Raw genomic sequence first — 18,265 nt, 5'->3', positions numbered from 1 at the left:
CCACCACCTTCTTATATTTGACTGGCTTTACTGGGAATGTTGCCCGTGAGTTCTCACAGGCTTTTTTTCCTGTGGCAGCTGGATTTCTTCAATTGAGGCAGTGTACTTGGTGGTGCTTGGAGTTGGATGTTACGATTGGCGAGCTGACGTGAAGTTATAAGAGTGGAATTTGACGGATCGTGCTGGAATGTTGTAGCGGTGGTGACAATCAATTTCTCAGACTGTTTTTTCTTTGGCCCATTTTTTTTATTGTTCATATGCTAGCTTTGGGCCTTTGGTTTGTGTTTGTTTTTTTAGAGAGGATCATGAGGGTTCTCCAATTACATCCGTTTTATCGTACATCGTGAGGTCATAAATGATTGTTTATTTAAAATTAAATATAGTACCTAATGAAAATTGATTTTATAATGTACGATCAACGGATGTGATTAGAGAATCTCCGGGATTCTTATAAAGAGGATTTGACGAACATCCTCATTCTTGTAAAGTTTATAAAATTTGTGTTTTTGGTTTGTAATAAATGTTGCTCTTTGAAGCTTTGACCAAAAAAAGAAAACGTATCGAGAATCAGACGGTGATGAGCCGTCCAATCCATCCAGCACTACCCCACCTCACCCAAAATTTATGCTACTTGTTGGCAGTGCCTCACGGCTGGCAATCATGTGGCGCTTCCAGATAAATCCGAACGTTGTAACAATTTATCAATTTTTTTTCTCATTTATTTGGTATTTTTTCCACGACAAACAACAGTCAAAAATAAAAGCACACGTATGCGCGTGTCGTATGCGTGTTGGAAAGATAGATCGATGAACTGGGTATTGGCTGTCACTCCCTCTTTCTCACTTACTTTCTGTCTCTAAAAACGCTCACTTTCTCTCTCATGCTCCCATGTCTGATGACTGGTAACCGACAAAAATCTTAGCTTCGGATCAGTCCTCAAAACCAACCATCTCTCTCTCTCTCTCTCTACCCACCCAGCACAAAAGCAAAGAAAAAGAGCCGTTTCTCTCCGTTTCCTCTCTGTCACTCTCTCTCTCCTCTCACTCTACAGTCTCTGGTTTCTTCTTCTTCTTCTTCTTCTCTCTCTTTTTGATAATGTAAATCAAGAAAAAGCTAAGGAGAAAAAAATTTAGCTTTAGAATTGTGAAAAACACTGTTAAAGTGTTGGAGAAATGGCTTCCCTGAGCTTTTTGACTGTGCTTCTCATCCACATTTGCTTGTTTGTGAGCTTTTCTTCTGCTGAGGATCCAAATGTTTTCTACCAATTTGAGGTCTCTTACATCACTGCTTCTCCTCTGGGTGTACCTCAACAGGTATGGTTCTTCTCTAGCTGCATTTTCTCTCTCTAGATTATTTAGTCTCTCACTACTTTTTGGCTAATCTTTTTAATTTTTGATGTGGGTCTGCTTTTATTTTTTTTATTTTTTGTTTTTTCATCAATGAGAAATGGGTTGTCTTTACATTTCATAAAGTTTGAATCTTTAGCTTCAGATCTGCTAAATTTCCTTAAATTTTCAGAATCTGAGATTAGGTATTCCGTGTAAGCTTAAAGTGATATCAAGTAGTGAGCTTTTGAGCTAATTGTTTCTGAATCTACATTATCTTGCAGGTTATTGCCATAAATGGAAAGTTTCCAGGTCCTACTATTAACGCCACTACTAATAACAATGTCATTGTCAATGTTCGGAACAAATTGGATGAGAATCTCCTCATGACCTGGTATGATTTACTTACTGTAATGTGCACATGAATTTCAAGCAGATACATTACATTAGTGCACATGGATTGCCTTTTTGAAGTTGATTCTGTTCAACAGGGCCGGAATTCAGCAACGGCGTAGTTCATGGCAAGATGGGGTTCTAGGAACCAACTGTCCAATTCCGCCAAAGTGGAATTGGACTTATAATTTTCAGGTTAAGGATCAGATTGGGAGCTTCTTTTACTTCCCGTCCCTTAATATGCAGAGAGCGTCTGGAGGATTTGGTGGCTTTATTATTAATAACCGGGCTGTAATTTCTATTCCTTTTGCAACCCCAGATGGGGATATAACTATCTTGATTGGTGACTGGTACACAAAGAACCATACGGTTAGTGCTTGGGAGAGTTTTGTTCTTCTCTTCAAAGTACAGATTTGAGATTACTGTTTAATATGTTTAATGATGATGGTTCTTTTTCTAAAATGTAGGCTTTGAGGAAGATGCTTGATGATGGGAAAGACCTTGGGATGCCCGATGGCGTTCTTATCAATGGAAAAGGCCCTTACCAATACAACACTACACTTGTTCCTGATGGCATTGATTACGAAACACTTGAAGTACACCCAGGTGGGCAATTTGAGCAACTATTTATGAATCATCATGTACTGAGTAATGGTTGAACTGTTGCATGTTCCAAGTGAAAATTTGGAATTGATCGCGCGTGCCACCATATATGAACATGTTATGACCCGCCACATGTTGATAAAAATGTTAAGTTTACCATGTTATATAGTTGTTTGAGTTTATTTGTAGTAGTAGTTATACTCACAGTAGATAATGTCCATTCCATGCATATGAAACTACTGCTTTTTTGGCACAGCTCCTACTGATTGTCAATCTTATAATGTAATACGAACAATGTCCATTGATATCAGATGTGAGAGCTTAAGGCTGGAATGCCATGCATAATTTGTTTATTTACTTATTTTTTGTTGGAAATTGGGAGCAGCCTCTCCATAAATGGGGGTAAGGCTAGCCGACATTCACCTCTCCCAGACCCTGCGTAAAGCGGGAGCCTTGTGCACTGGGTACGACGACTTATTTTTTGTTGGAAAGGATACATGATAGAATGGGGCTTGAAAATTTAATTCCAAGCATAAAGAGTTTCCAAGTATTGTCAATGAGTACTCTTGAAAATGTGGTTTCTTTGAATGTGTGGACTTTAAGTTGAATTATTCCATCTTCTAACGTACTATTGGACAGGCAAAACTTACCGTCTTCGCGTACACAATGTCGGGGTCTCAACTACTCTAAATTTCAGGATCCAGAACCATAATCTGCTTCTAGCAGAGTCAGAAGGATCATATACAGTGCAACAGAATTATACAAGCTTAGATATACACGTTGGACAATCTTATTCTTTTCTGGTAACCATGGATCAGAATGCAAGTTCTGATTATTACATTGTCGCGAGTGCTAGATTTGTCAACGAGTCAAACTGGAAACGAGTTACTGGAGTTGGAATCCTGCACTATACTAATTCCAAAGGAAAGGCAGCTGGCCCCCTTCCAGCGGGACCACAAGATGAATTTGACAAAACTTACTCAATGAACCAGGCAAGATCTATCAGGTTTGTTTTCAGTTTATCATCTTTGTATTTAGATTCTGTGCCACGACATTTCCACGGTCGGATGTTTTTATATCCTTGAATTCATTTTTCAAAACTTCAAAGTTCAGGATATTATATAAGATAGAAAAATATGATACAAGTTGAAGAATTTCCTAACTGGTTTTTCCTCATCAAACCTCTTTCTGAAACATTTGTGGACTAATTTTGCAGATGGAATGTTTCAGCTAGTGGTGCACGTCCAAATCCACAGGGGTCTTTTAGATATGGATCAATCAATGTTACTGATGTTTATGTGTTGAAAAATAAGCCACCTGTAATGATTAATGGGAAACGGCGAACAACGCTCAGTGGAATCTCATTTAAAAATCCTTCCACACCAATCAGGCTTGCTGATTGGTTCAAAGTGAAGAATGCTTATAAGCTTGACTTCCCTGCGAGGCCACTTACAGGAACACCTAAACTGGAAACTTCTGTTATTAATACAACATTTAGAGGATTTATAGAAATCATACTGCAGAACAATGACACCAAGATGCAGAGCTACCACGTGGATGGATATGCATTCTTTGTTGTGGGGTAGAAAGTTTTGCACTTTAATTAATCAAACATGTCTAAATAAGAGTTCTTGTTCCCTTAATGCATTAACTTGCATTCATTTAATTGCAGGATGGACTACGGTGAGTGGACAGAGAATAGCAGGGGTACATATAACAAATGGGATGGAATAGCCCGGTCCACAGTACAGGTATATTACTGCGATTCTGCTTCAGTCTAATTTGTCCTCCTAAACCCTACCTGGTTTGTCTGTCAACTTTTTCATACTGATTTTTTATATTAAGCATGTAGAATACAAGTGCTCACTACTTTTGTAGTTGTTCGTAACATATGAACAGTAAGAACGAGCATTCTTAATGAGAGTAGCACTCACATGGAAGAAACTAGATATAGTGATAGAATTAAACATGCAGTATTCACAGATGAAGACAAAAATAGTAAGCATGTAGAATGCTCGTGCTCGCTACTTCTGTAGCTGTTCGTAACGTATGAACAGTACGAACGAGCATTCTTATTGAGAGTAGCACTCACATGGAAGAAACTAGATTTAGTGAAGGAATTAAACATGCAGTATTCACAGACAAAAACAAAAATATTAAGCATGTAGAATATGAGTGCTCACTTCTGTAGTCGTTCGTAACATATGAACAGTAGCAGCACACTCACGTGGAAGAAACTAGATTTAGTGATGGAATTAAACATGCAATATTCAGAGACAAAACAAAAATTGTCACTGTAGCTACAATGTTGAGTAAAAATGACATTAATCATAAGTGAAGCCTTCCCATTCTTTCCTTTTCTAATGTGTGATAAACATGATACCCGGTGGTGGTGCCCAATACCTAATAGATAACCATATTGAACTGGATTTACTGTATTATAGTAAGAAAGAAGAGGTCCTGGAACATATAATTCTTTGGTTAATGCTGTAAATATTTGTTGCATGTGGTATCCGAGTCTTGATTCTTTCTGTGCCTGTGTATGTAGGTTTATCCTGGGGCATGGTCAGCCATCTTGATATCTCTTGACAATGTTGGAATCTGGAACATTAGAGCTGAAAACCTTGACTCGTGGTATCTTGGCCAAGAAACTTATATGAGGGTTGTCAACCCAGAAGCAAATAACAAAACTGAGCTGCCCATACCAGACAATGCTCTATATTGCGGTGCCCTCAACAAATTGCAAAAGTACGTGCTGTGGCCGAATGTATTAAGCCCTCTTGAGTCGTTAATAAGTAATACCAATTCTGAATATACATTTTTCTGTTGTTTTCCAGGCCGCAAGATATCTCTTCTGCAACGTCAATCACCACCAATGGATCAAAGTTGTTCTTTGCACTGCTGATGATCATCTACACCTTCGTTCCCTTATTCCCCTAAAGGATCTGGTTTTCTGTGGCGCTTCCTATATGTTTTCTCGGATCTGGTTTTCCATGGCGGTTCCTTCGTGAGAGAGGCTTGCGGTTGAGTGTTGTTTAGGTTGTAAGATTAGTCTTGTTGATATAAATCTTCAGTAAGCTTGACATTCTTTTATCTCTTTCTTTTTCGTACGTTGTCAATGCTCCACGATTTCTTAGTTTAATTTATTGGGGTTTATGATTCTTTTATTACCTTTTTTAATGTTGACTATTAATTCATCAATTCAAATACAATGCAACTTCCTTCCTTAATTCCTTTGATCCCACTTGTATATTTCAAATTTGTTGAACAGAAGATTTGCTGTTTTTACATTTTTGGCCTTTCCCATGGAAGTTTACAATCACGGGTCTGTTTTCTGCTTTTCTGTTGTGGTCCTGGGATGCTTTATTGTCTTTTCATGAGCTCTTGTTTTTCATATCTTGCCCAAAAAAGAATGTGTACTCTGATGGTATCTGAAGCATTTTGTATTTTGATCCAGAAAAAAAAAAAATAATAAAATAAATTGAAGGTTGTGGACGAAGATCACTCTTTCTTTTTTAATAAGGGCACCAGCGGGTGGTTTTGTCACGGCAGTCCACCCTTCCAGGGGCCGATAATAAATCAGGCACCGCTTAGTTCATACCTCTTAATCAAGCCAAACATGTTCATATGTAAATGTCTTTTTTATTTGAATTGAAGCATGTTTATTTTCGATATTTAGAGACAAAACTACAAGTTTGGAAAGGTATCAAGAATTCAGAATTCATAGCAGTGCAGACCGGTATTCGACTTTGTCCTACCAATAGCTTCTGCCTCAACTTTAATTCCGTAGTGTGTGCCTTCTATTTCCTCCCATAAAGCCTATATTGGTGATTTTTTGAAAAGGAAATGATTTCCAAACGCCCTCTTTTTGGCTCATTCATTCATCTCCATTAACTCTCTTTGTATCGATTCAATCCAAATGCCAAAAAAATAAAGGTTGTGTAGAGGGGCACAGTAAGTGTGCGGAGCTGAGCAGAGGGAGACAATGGCTTTGGTTTGAAATTGGTGGATTTGGCCATGTAAAATGGAACATTAGACACATTCTTTCATGCCTACCACCTACATGGCTGGACCTAAGTAGACATGCATGTGTTTTTGATATTCCTAGCATCCCAAAACCTCCGTAAATTACAACCACCTGCTCAACAAACCGAGCTCATTGGTGGATCCGGGTCGTAAATGACCGTTAATTGACGGGTAAAAGAAAAACCGTTCATTTACTGTATAATCTCCGCTCGAAACTTCCCCCAAAAATTAAAAAATTTCACGCGACTTCTTCCACACAGCGCTGGTTCTTCCAAATCGACGACAGCAAGGTACTGTGGATGGCATACTTGTTTTGACACAAAAGCAACAACATACTTCATTCTAAATTTGGGCCGAGGAATCACGCAATACTTGCTTCTTCCAAAACAACGACATCTTCAAACGAGATTGCCTAGTATTCCGGCTTCGTCAATTTCCATCTTGAAATAGAATGACTCGTTTTTCTCTTTCTCATCCTCAAAATACTCGTTAAGCATTTCTGCATCATGCTCATTAGATGAGCTCGCAAGTTCCATTCAACATTATAAATATCCTTGGGGATGCAACTACTATTTCTGATTCCTCCGCTTGCCACATGGTAGTTTTGTTCTATGAAAACAGGTACAACAAACTTATCGCGACCATTTGGCTTCAACAATGCAACTGTCGCCTTGCAGTCACTTCTAGCGTCTGCCTTATCACCTTTTCCAATTGGGTTTAGATTAGCATCCACCTTTTTTCTTTGTTTGCAACAAACAAATTCCTTCGTTACCAACCCCTCATCACCACTGCCCTTTTTACTACTATGTTTCCGGATCCCAAACCCAATTGTGATTGCATAACCATTGTAAAAATCATAGTCTTCATCCAACGAATCAAACTCCATATTTACTTTGGTTTCAACTCATCTTCTACATTTGATACCACAAATTCGGTCCTCCCTGTACCAATTTCATCTTGTGCATCTACATCCTCAGTTTCTTCTATATTTTCGTCTACTTCTTTGTTATCCCCCATGTGAAGCCAAATCAATAACTTGCTGCTTCAAAGTTATACAAATATAACCAATTTATCACAACCCACAACGAGTGGGCGATTTGGAGGAACCAAACTCGTATGAGCAGCTGAAGATGTAAATCACTGAGAGAAGATGACGATGTACATGATCACTATCAAACTCGATAGTTTGTAAAGTGGAAACCATGAATTATATGGGTTTTTAGGACCAGGTTCTACCGATAGACTCAACCAATCATAGCCGTTAGATCTTCATCCACACGCATCCTCCGCATGAGAGAAATGCTCCTCAACAAACTCCTTGAATCTTTTTCAAATCCTTTCTTCTTTCCTTAGCGTAAGATTAGTGAAGAATATTGCTTATGGAAGTGAAATGAAGCTTAAATGTGCGCCTTGATAACAGAAACAAATGATTTCAAGAAAATGAAGATCAAAGAATTCAAGAATGCTTGAGAGAGATAAATTAGAGAGAGAGAGAAAGAAGATAAGCAGCGGATAGCTAACTGTATTGAATGACTAGAAAACGTTTTACAGCAGCTTTTATAATACCACATTTCTAACTAATTTGCCTATGCGGCAATCCTCTACATTTCTCCTTATTACATTCTAATCAATCAGTAATTGACACCTGTATTTCAGTTATTACCCCCTCAATCGCAGCTAGGGAGACCAAAGCTGAGATTGATGCAGTGCTTAACAAACACAGGACTGTGAAGTCTTTTAGTAAGAATATCTGCAACTTGATTATCTGTGGAGATATAGTGAACCACGATATCTTTCTTTTGCACCCGTTCTCGAATAATCAGTGTCAAGGTGTTTAATTCTAGAATGGAAGACAAGATTTGTGCTAAGGGACAATGCTGAGATATAATCACAGTGCAAATTAGGGGGAGCATGTAGGAACTGATTAAGATCTTTCATTAGTGACCTTATCAAACACACATCTGCTGCGCGATTAGCAAGAGCTTTATATTCAGCTTCTGTTGAACTTCGAGACACAGATGACTGCTTCTTTGACTGCCACAAAATGGGATTAGAACCAAGAAAGACTACATATCCGGTAACTGACCTCTGTGTATTGATATCAGAAGCCCAATCAACATCTGAAAATGCTGAAATGTGAATATCAGCATCTAAATGATATGTAATTCCACACTGTAGGGTCCCCTGAAGATATCTTAGTATCCGTTTGACTAAGAACATGTGTGCATCAGTTGGATGTGTCATATATTGACACACAACATTCACAGAGTGAGCTATATCAGGCCTAGTGAAGGTCAGATATTGAAGTGCTCAAACAATACTTCTGTAAACACTCAGATCAGTCAAAGGTTCGCCCTCAGATATGAGTAATTGAGTATGAGGCTTTGAATGTGTTGGTGCAAGCTTACAATTCTCCATTCCTACTCTTTTTATAAGTTCTTTTGCATATTTGGTCTGACTAATAAACATATCTCCATTGCTTTTGTACTGAATGTGCAACCCTAAGAAGTAAGTTAGCCTTCCCATGTCTTTTAAATCGAATATCTCACTAAGAGTAGTAATTACATCCTGGACTTTGGTGATATTCGAACATGTAAGTATTATATTATCTACATATAAGAGTAGAATGACAATATCTTTGCCATCTGTCTTAATAAAAAGACTTGTGTCAGCCTGAGAAACTGTGAACCCCAGATATGGTAACACACATGTGAATTTAGCATTCCAGGCTTGTGGAGCCTATTTGAGTCCATACAACGATTTAACAAGTTTGCAGACATGGTTTGGAGCTTTGGAATCTACAAAATCTTGTGGTTGCTTCATGTATATTTCTTGCTGTAATTCACCATGTAGGAATGCATTCTTGATGTCGAGTTGTCTAAGTTCCCATTTGTAACTTGTAGCAAGTGCAAGGATTAGCCTCACTGTAGTGTGTATGTCTCGGAGTAATTTAGACCATGTTCCTGTGTATAACCTTGAGCCACCAAACGTGCCTTGTACCTAGATATACTACCATTAGGATTCTTCTTCAATTTCTATACCCATTTACTCCCAATAATAATTCTGTTATGAGGAGGAGGTACAAGAATCCAAGTTCCTTACCCTTTAAGGGCATCAAACTCATCCTGCATAGCTTGTTGCCAATTTGGAGTTGTAGTTGTTGCTTTAAAATTCTTTGGTTCTTCACAATCAACACTTTCAGCCAGAAGATAACACAGAGAATCATCATCAATTTCCAAAGACTGTAGTTCAGGTAAGTTAGCATACAAAGTAGCATAATCTCTTCTCTCAGTTGCTCTAGTTTGAAGTCTCATTGTCATGGAATGAGTTATAACATTATCAGTAGGAATAGAACTAGAGGATTGATTCCAATCACTTATAGAGATAGGAAGTAATACCTGAAGTTGTGCTGGATCTAGGATAGGTAACAAGGGTTGATTGAGATCTTGTATAGGAGTAGACTGATATGAACTTAATGACTCAGATTCCTGTGTTTCAGATTCTTGTCTTTATGATATAGTTTGTGATGTAATAGTATACTCAAGCACAATAATATCTTGCTGCAATGAAGTAGTATCAGTCGTAGATTAAGCTTGGTCTGTGGATCTTCTGTCATGTTCACGTGGATCTCTTAATTGAACTATAATTGGAGTGGAACTAACTGAGTGTGGTACACATCCACTACTTGACAACACTGAAGGTTTACACTTTGCATGAAACACAGACTCATCATGTACTACATGCCTAGATAAGATCAATTTCTGAGTATGTAAGTTGTAACAAATAGCCCCTTTATATCCTGAAGCATACCCTAAGAATATACACATTGGGGTTCTAGCTTGGAATTTACTATCATTATTATTTCTCAAGTATGGAAACATAGCTGAGCCATATATTTTCAAATCTGGCAAAGATAGATGCTTATCATATAAACAGAAATAAGGTGAGTTCATTTGTAATGACTTAGAAGCCATTCTGTTGATTAGATACACAACATGTGCACAAGACAGATACCAAAACTCTTGTGATAACCTAACAGCATTCATCAAAGTTATTACTGTTTCAACTACATGCCCATGTCTTCTTTCAACCAAGCCATTTTGTTGTGGAGTGTATGGACATGAAATCCTATGAACCATTCCTTTTGACTGCATAAATTCTTTGAACAAATTACTTACAAACTCACCATCCCCATCTGATTGCAAACATTTTATTTGTGCTCCAAACTTAAGCTCAATATACTTGTAAAACTTGACAAATATCAAAAACACTTATGATTTATTATATAGTGGGAAAATCCACATGTATCTTGTACAATCATCAACAAATACAACATAGAATCTATACCCTTCTATAGACTTGACTAAAGAGGGTCCCCAAACATCTAAATGGATTCTATCAAAAGGTAAGATACATCTAGAAGATTCATTATCAAAAGGTTTTTGGGTAATCTTCCCATGAATACAATTTGTGTACATCTTATGCTTATTATCTATAGAGACTGGAATATGAGACTTAGCTAACATAACTGCCATGACTTCATTTGTAGGATGGCCTAGTCGTTGATGCCAGAGAGAAGACTTTATCAACTGTCCAATAAAAGCACTCGGAACTGTCCATGATGACACAAGAATCTGAAACAACCCTTGAGGTTTTCTCTTACTTTGTACAAGATCTCCCTTGTCACCTTGTGTAGACATCGAAATTTCGGTGAAATAAATGTTGATCAATAATTAAAATTTCAACGTTCATGTGTCACATAAATTTTACACATAGTAGGCGACTCAACGAAAAATCGAGAATCATCAGAAAAGTCATCAAATAGGACACGTGTCAACACCTGGCAGAAACAATTTATTTCATCTGAATAATATATTCAAAATTAGGCTTTGGAAAATTCTATAAATAGAAGCCATTTCATTCATTTTAGGGGACCAATTCATAACCAATTCACCTCACACCAAAACCTTGAAGCTTTGAAACTCCAAAGCTCCCAAGCAAATCCCGAAGAATCAAGAAAGCTCTCTTCGTTCTTCGTCAACCCAACCTTCAAGATCAAGCCCCAACGGCCCCTTTGAAGAACTTCCACCAATTCAAGTTCAAGCCCCGATGGCCCTTGAAGAAAGCGTTCATCGTTCATCATCCGTTCATCCTAAGATCAAGCCCCAACGGCCCTTTGGATCAACAACATCAACAAATCCACACATCCAATCGTTTTTCAAGATAAAGCCCAAAACCCCTTTGAAGATCTGTTCATCAATAGTTCTTCAAGATCAAGCCCAAAAGCCCTTGAAGATCCATCCATCAACTGTTCATCAAGATCAAGCCTCAAAGGCCCCTTGAAGATCCGTTCATCAACAGTTCTTCAAGATCAAGCCCAAAAGCCCTTGAAGATCTGTTCATCCATCAACCTTCAAGATCAAGCCCAAAAGGCCCATTTGAAGAAACTTCCAACCATTCATCCGAGATCAAGCCTCGAAGGCCCTTGGATCAGCATCATAATCCACAAATCAACACCTTACGGAGATCGAATCAGAGGATCAAATTTGAGAGAGATTGTAACCCCTAAATCATTAATACAAAATATTATTTTGTACACGTGTTCTTGTCTCGTTTGTTTCAGGAAAATTTCGTGTTTACAAATTTGGCACGCCCAGTGGGACATTCTCTGCCTCTCATCTCTATCTTCAAATCCACAAGAAACACACATGACATCAAGGAAGGCTCAAGCTGTTCCCACAAACAACGCGAAGAACAAGAGCATCATCGCCGCAGGTGGTGCCATTTCGGGCATCATAACTCGAAGCAAGGCAAAAGCTCTTTCTGCCTTCTCTTCCACCCTTGCATCAACCCTGCCGAAGGAACAAGAGCACCTGAGGCACGAACCTGTGATCACCCTGGCCTTGCTAAGGGCGCCAAGGGAGAAAGCCTTAGGAAGTACTTTGAGTCTTTGTTTTCCGATGCTGACTCAAGCGACAGCATGGCCATGCAAGTTATGGCTACCGGAGCAACTTTAATTAAGGAGCAATTAGCTCAAATGAATGAAGTGATCACAAGGCTAACACAGACTGTGGAAGAAAAAGACTCACAAATCGCTGCACTCGTTAACCAATTGGAGGCACAGCACGACGAGAAACCCGATCCACTAAAAAGAGGAGCTGGGGAAGAAGAGGAGCCTCTGGCGGAGAAAGTCAAAGAGAAGCCGGAGCCAGACCAGGCAATGGCATTCATGGGATCTCTCTCTATCCAGCAGCTGCAGGAGATGATCGCCAGCACCATCAAGACACAGTACGAAGGAAGCTCGCATAACTCTATACTATACTTAAAACCCTACTCTAAGAAGATTGACTCTTTGAAAATGCCGAGGGGTTATCAACCGCCAAAGTTCATGCAGTTCGATGGAAAGGGAAACCCAAAGCAACATGTTGCCCATTTCATTGAGACCTGCAACAATGCTGGGACAGAAGGGGACTACCTCGCCAAGCAGTTTGTGCGCTCGCTAAAAGGAAATGCCTTTGAGTGGTACACGGACCTAGAGCCTGAGTCCATCAACAGCTGGGAGCAATTGGAAAGGGAATTTCTCAACCGCTTCTACAGCATCTGCCGCACAGTGAGCATTCTAGAGCTGACAAGCACGAAGCAATGGAGGGATGAAACGGTCATGGACTACATCAACCGATGGCGCAATCTAAGCCTCGACTGCAAGGACAGGCTCTCAGAGATCTCTTCAATCGAGATGTGCGTCCAAGGCATGCAATGGGGGTTGCACTATATCCTTCAAAACATTAAACCACGGACCTTTGAAGAGTTAGCCACCTATGCCCACGACATGGAGTTGAGCATTGCTCACCATGAAAAAAAAGAGCCAATCACCAACTTCAAGAAGGACAAGGTGTTTGTCCCAAATGTAGATAAAACTGGGAAGAAGCCCGCCAAGGAAGCGTTCAGCGTGAACACTGCGCCCATCAAGACCTCCTCTGCGCCTATCAAGATTTCTTTCAAAACCAAAACAAAGGAGATAAAGAGAGGTGAGCCTCATCGCACCCAAGACAGGTACAAAAGCACCTTGAGGGAATTAGAGCAGAAGGTGTACCTTTTTCCTGACTCAGACATGGATGCAATGTTAGACGACTTGCTGGAAAAGAAGGTAATCGAGCTACCCGAATGCAAGCGGCCTGAAGAGATGAATCGCATAAACGATCCTAAATACTGCAAGTACCATCGAATCGTGAACCATCCTATTGGTAAGTGCTTCGTCCTCAAAGAGCTCATCATGAAGCTAGCACAACAAGGGCGAATCGAGCTCGACCTCGAAGACACGGCTGCAACACATACTACCACAATTGTGTTTGGGTCATTCGATCCCATGCCTCTCCAAACGACACCTGACCATTACTATCATTGCTCAAGTTGCACAATACCTTCTGTGCAACCATCGTCGGGGTGACCAAGATACACATACTGATGATGAAGAAGGATAGACATTGGTGACCTACAAAAAGACAAGGAAACCAAAACTATAAGCCACAAGGTCGAAGGTGGAACAAGAGAGAAAGCATCGTCGCCGCAACAGTAGGAAGCCTAAAAGAAACGTAAAAGCTGCTAAGCCAATGTACGCTGGGGAACCTGTGAAGTAAGATCTACGCATTCCTGTCTCCTTGCGCGAGTACTTCCCGAATGACTTCTTCCAACAGTGCACTATCGTTGCCTGTCACTTGGTTGAAGTAGAAATGGAAGAGCCCTCAAAAGGAAAAACTATCGTAATTAAGGGAGAAAAAACTCTCACGTTCGGAGAAGGTCTGCCAACACACTGTAGCATCGAGGAAGCGCTACAATTGCCAAAAAAGATACAAAGGGCACTGGTAGAGGTTTTGGCAAGTCCAAACGACCACGAAGTGCAAGAAAGGAAGAACGAAGGCTTGAGGCTTCAGCCACATGAGTGTGCCACATGCTGTGCCGCCGAGGACACAATCCACTTCATCGATGAAGACTTGCTGCTAGGATCCAAGCCTCACAACCGTCATCTCTTCGTCTCTGGGTACGTAAGGGAGCACAAAGTTAACCGCATGCTTGGGGATGGTGGATCAGCCATAAACATCATGCCAAAGTCAACAATGACTACAATCGGCATCAAGGCGGATGAACTGTCCATAAGTCGTCTACTAATCCAAGGTTTTAATCAAGGAGGACAAAGAACGATAGGCATGATCCGAGTGGAGATGATTATTGGTGAACTCAAGTCGAGCACGATATTCCACGTGATTGATGCAAGAACTTCCTACAGCTTACTCTTAGGAAGGCCTTGGATCCATGCGAATGGAGTAGTACTATCCACCATTCACCAATGCTTAAAATTCTACCGAGAAGGAGTGAAAGTGATCTATGGCGACACCAAACCATTCACCGAAGCTGAATCACATTTCGCAGACGCCAAGTTCTACATTGATGAAGACATGGTACCTGAAGCTCTTGCAAAAAAGATCAAATCCATGGGCAAAGCAACACCTAAAAAGCAGGAGTGGCAAGCCATGCCCAAGAAGCAAGAAGGAGAAACTATGCCATCTTCAAGCAAATACAATGATGAACTTGCTAAACCTGCAACAACTAAAGAGAGTAGGACGCCCTCAAATGGACCAAACACACCCGTCTTCCGATACATCCCGATGTCGAGAAGAAAGAATGGTCAATCTCTGTTCAAAACTGGAGCAAGCAAAACCGATACACAGCGGCATAGGGATAATGTAAAGTTGCTCAAAACGAATGCAGTTTTGCCTCTGACATAGCTAGGCAACGCTAAGGCTGCAAGACTACCACAAGGCTTCATAAAGCTCTACCAAAGGGGGTGGAACCAAGCTTTCTCCCAACCAAGAGGACTGAAGAAGGTTTTGATCTAAACACCTACAAACTCATGTCGAAAGCTGGGTACGACTTTATTCCTTCTTTGAATCTTGGAAAAAAGGTTTCAAACACCCTCAATGACAAAGAATGTGACCTCACTGAGACTCAAAAGAAGTTGAAGGAGCATGGTTACGGAGTTGACAACAACAAAGCTAGACTTGGCTTCATACCAAATTCACCCGTGAAGATTTCAAGCAAAGCGAAAAATGCTAGCACTCAACACATCAGCGTAAGCACTGAACAAGATCAAGAGAAGCCTAAATCTGCCCCTCGGAATAGGATGAATCGTTCAAAGCCCAGAACGTCAGCACTTAATTGTATTGGTGGTCAAAACCGAACCTCTGTCTTCAAGAGGCTTAACATTCCAACATCCCAAAGCTCTGTTTTTGAAAGGTTGTCAAAACCTAAGAAGCAAAGCAACACGGCTAGCTCTCCTCCTCATCGGTCAACTTTGGAAAGACTTGAAGACAGTAAGAAGCTTTCTAGAAATAGGAAGACAATGTCAAAAGAAGAAAAGCTCGATAGGCTAGCAGAAAAAGCGATATTCGAAGCTCAATTCCTTGAAGGATGAAGCGTCGAGCAATCTTGGAGGTTGACACAAATGGACCACTGAAAGTAAGAAGGCGTACCATCATCTACACTGGACAATCTTCATGCCAACAATCCCAAGAAGACGGCACTGAATGAGAGGTTCAAGACGTCTTCCACATCACGATCCAAGAAGGCAAAGAAAATGAAATCCCCGAAGAAGATGTCACTGCTGCGCCACCACAACTTGAGGATGGGGGGCAAACCACGGTTGATGATCTCAAAGAGCTCAACTTAGGCACAAAAGAGGACCAGAAACCTATCTTCGTAAGTGCGCTGCTAAGTGCGGACGAGATAGAGGAGTATTACCAACTGTTATCAGAGTACAAAGATGTCTTTGCTTGGACCTACAAGGAAATGCCCGGCCTTGACCTTGTCATTGCTGTGTATCATCTTGCAGTCAAGCCTGGAACGCGACCGATAAAGCAAACTCAAAGGCGCTATCAATCTGAGCTGATTCCACAAATTGAGGCAGAGATTGACAAGCTAATCGAAGCAGGCTTCATTCAAGAGGTGCAATACCCTAAGTGGATCTCCAACATCATCATCGTCCTTAAGAAATCTGGATAAATACGTGTTTGCGTAGACTTCCAGGACCTCAACGACGCTTGCCCGAAGGACGACTTCCCCTTGCCAATTATCGAAATCATGGTGGACGCAACCACTGGCCACGAGGCACTGTCATTCATGGACGGCTCTTCTGGATATAATCAAATTCGTATGGCTCTCGAAGATAAGGAACTAACATCATTCTGTACTCCAAAAGGTATCTACTGCTACAAGGTCATGCCATTTGGTCTGAAGAATGCTGGAGCTACATATGAATGTGCAATGCAGAAAATCTTCAATGATATGTTACACAAAAACGTGGAATGTTATGTAGACGATGTGGTGGTCAAGACAAAGAAAAGATTAGATCACTTGAAGGATTTGCGAATAGTGTTCGAAAGGTTGCGAAAATACAACCTCAAGATGAACCCGTTAAAATGTGCGTTTAGCGTCACCTCCGGAAAGTTCCTGGGCTTTATTGTCAAGCACCGTGATATTGAAGTAGACCAATAAAAAATCAAGGCCACTCAAAGCATGCATGAGCCAAGAAACCTGCACGAGCTGAAGAGTCTATAAGGACGACTAGCCTTCATCAGACGCTTCATCTCCAACTTGGCAGGGCGTTGTCAACCATTCAGCCGACTCATGAAGAAGGATGTTCCGTTTGTATGGGATGAAGCATGCCATAATGCTTTTGAAAGCATGAAAAAGTATATGTCAAGTCCACCTGTCTTGGGGGCACCGGTGCCCGGGAAACCACTCATATTGTACATCGCCGCTCAAGAAAGTTCAGTTGGAGCACTCTTGGCGCAAGAGAATGAATCCCAGAAAGAATGAGCGCTCTACTACCTCAGCCGAACTCTCACTAACGCCGAGTTGAACTACTCCCCAATAGAAAAGATGTGCCTTGCCTTGGTGTTCGCCATCCAGAAGCTCAGGCATTACATGCATGCTTACACTATCCACTTGGTTGCTAAAGCTGACCTGGTCAAATACGTCAAGTCCAAAACAGTCTTGACAGGGCGACTTGCTAAATGGGCATTACTTCTCAATCAATGTGAGATCATATACGTCTCAGCTAAAGCCATCAAGGGGCAAGCGTTAGCAGACTTTCTTGCCGATCACCCAATCCCAGCTGATTGGAAAATCTCAGACAACTTGCCTGACGAGGACGTGTATCGACATCTTCCCAACATGGACGATGTTCTTCGACGGATCTATACGAGCGGACGGAGCGAGGGCAGGAGTGGTATTCATGTCGCCACAAAGCCAAATACTACCTTATTCATTCCAACTAAGCGAATTATGCTCCAACAACGTCGCTGAGTACCAAGCACTGATCATTGGGCTCCAAATGGTGATCAACATGGAAATCATAGCCCTCGAGGTATATGGCGACTCCAAGCTCATAATCAATCAACTCTTGACTGAATATGAGGTGAGGAAAGATGATCTTGTCCCATACTTCCGACTGGCAACTCTATTACTTCAAAGAAACAATCTATCAGCGCTCTTTCGAAGGCGTACTTCTGAGATGCCTAGGCGACGAGCACCTCGCTTCCTCTACTACAAAGAAACAATCTATCGGCGCTCTTTCGAAGGTGTACTTCTGAGATGCCTAGGTGAGGAAGAAACCAATCAAGCCATGGAAGAAGCACACTCAGGCGTATGCGGGGCGCATCAATCTGGACCAAAGCTACATTTCCAGTTTAAGAGTATGGGTTACTACTGGTTAAGCATGGTGAAGGACTGCTTGGAACATGCCAAAAGATGCCAAGCCTGCCAATTCCATGCCAACTTCATACATCAACCACCTAAGCCATTACACCCTACAGCTGCTTCATGGCCATTCGATGCATGGGGATTGGACGTCGTAAGACCAA

General features: G+C 40.9%; 1 protein-coding gene across 1 annotated transcript; it reads left to right on the top strand.

The window, feature by feature from the left end:
* Positions 1 to 787: 787 nt before the first annotated feature.
* LOC103444031 (monocopper oxidase-like protein SKU5) lies at positions 788 to 5,551 on the top strand. Its single transcript, XM_008382934.4, has 9 exons — positions 788 to 1,313; positions 1,610 to 1,719; positions 1,817 to 2,087; positions 2,186 to 2,324; positions 2,961 to 3,327; positions 3,538 to 3,903; positions 3,994 to 4,072; positions 4,870 to 5,069; positions 5,159 to 5,551. The coding sequence occupies exons 1-9, from the start codon at positions 1,173 to 1,175 to the stop codon at positions 5,259 to 5,261; spliced, it is 1,776 nt and encodes a 591-aa protein (XP_008381156.1). The 5' UTR covers positions 788 to 1,172; the 3' UTR covers positions 5,262 to 5,551.
* The last annotated feature ends 12,714 nt before the right edge of the window (positions 5,552 to 18,265 follow it).

This window comes from Malus domestica, chromosome 04 (genome assembly GCF_042453785.1).
Source record: "Malus domestica chromosome 04, GDT2T_hap1".
Lineage (NCBI taxonomy): Eukaryota > Viridiplantae > Streptophyta > Magnoliopsida > Rosales > Rosaceae > Malus > Malus domestica.
Note: the sequence above shows the minus strand (reverse complement) of the source record. Positions and strands in the feature narration are given on the sequence as shown.

Bases quoted from the DNA above. Each gene is read 5' to 3' on its own strand.
- LOC103444031 (XM_008382934.4), top strand. From the start codon at position 1,173: ATGGCTTCCCTGAGCTTTTTGACTGTGCTTCTCATCCACATTTGCTTG. The intron at 1,314-1,609 runs GTATGGTTCTTC...ATTATCTTGCAG, and splicing joins CTCTGGGTGTACCTCAACAG to GTTATTGCCATAAATGGAAA. The intron at 3,328-3,537 runs GTTTGTTTTCAG...CTAATTTTGCAG, and splicing joins AACCAGGCAAGATCTATCAG to ATGGAATGTTTCAGCTAGTG.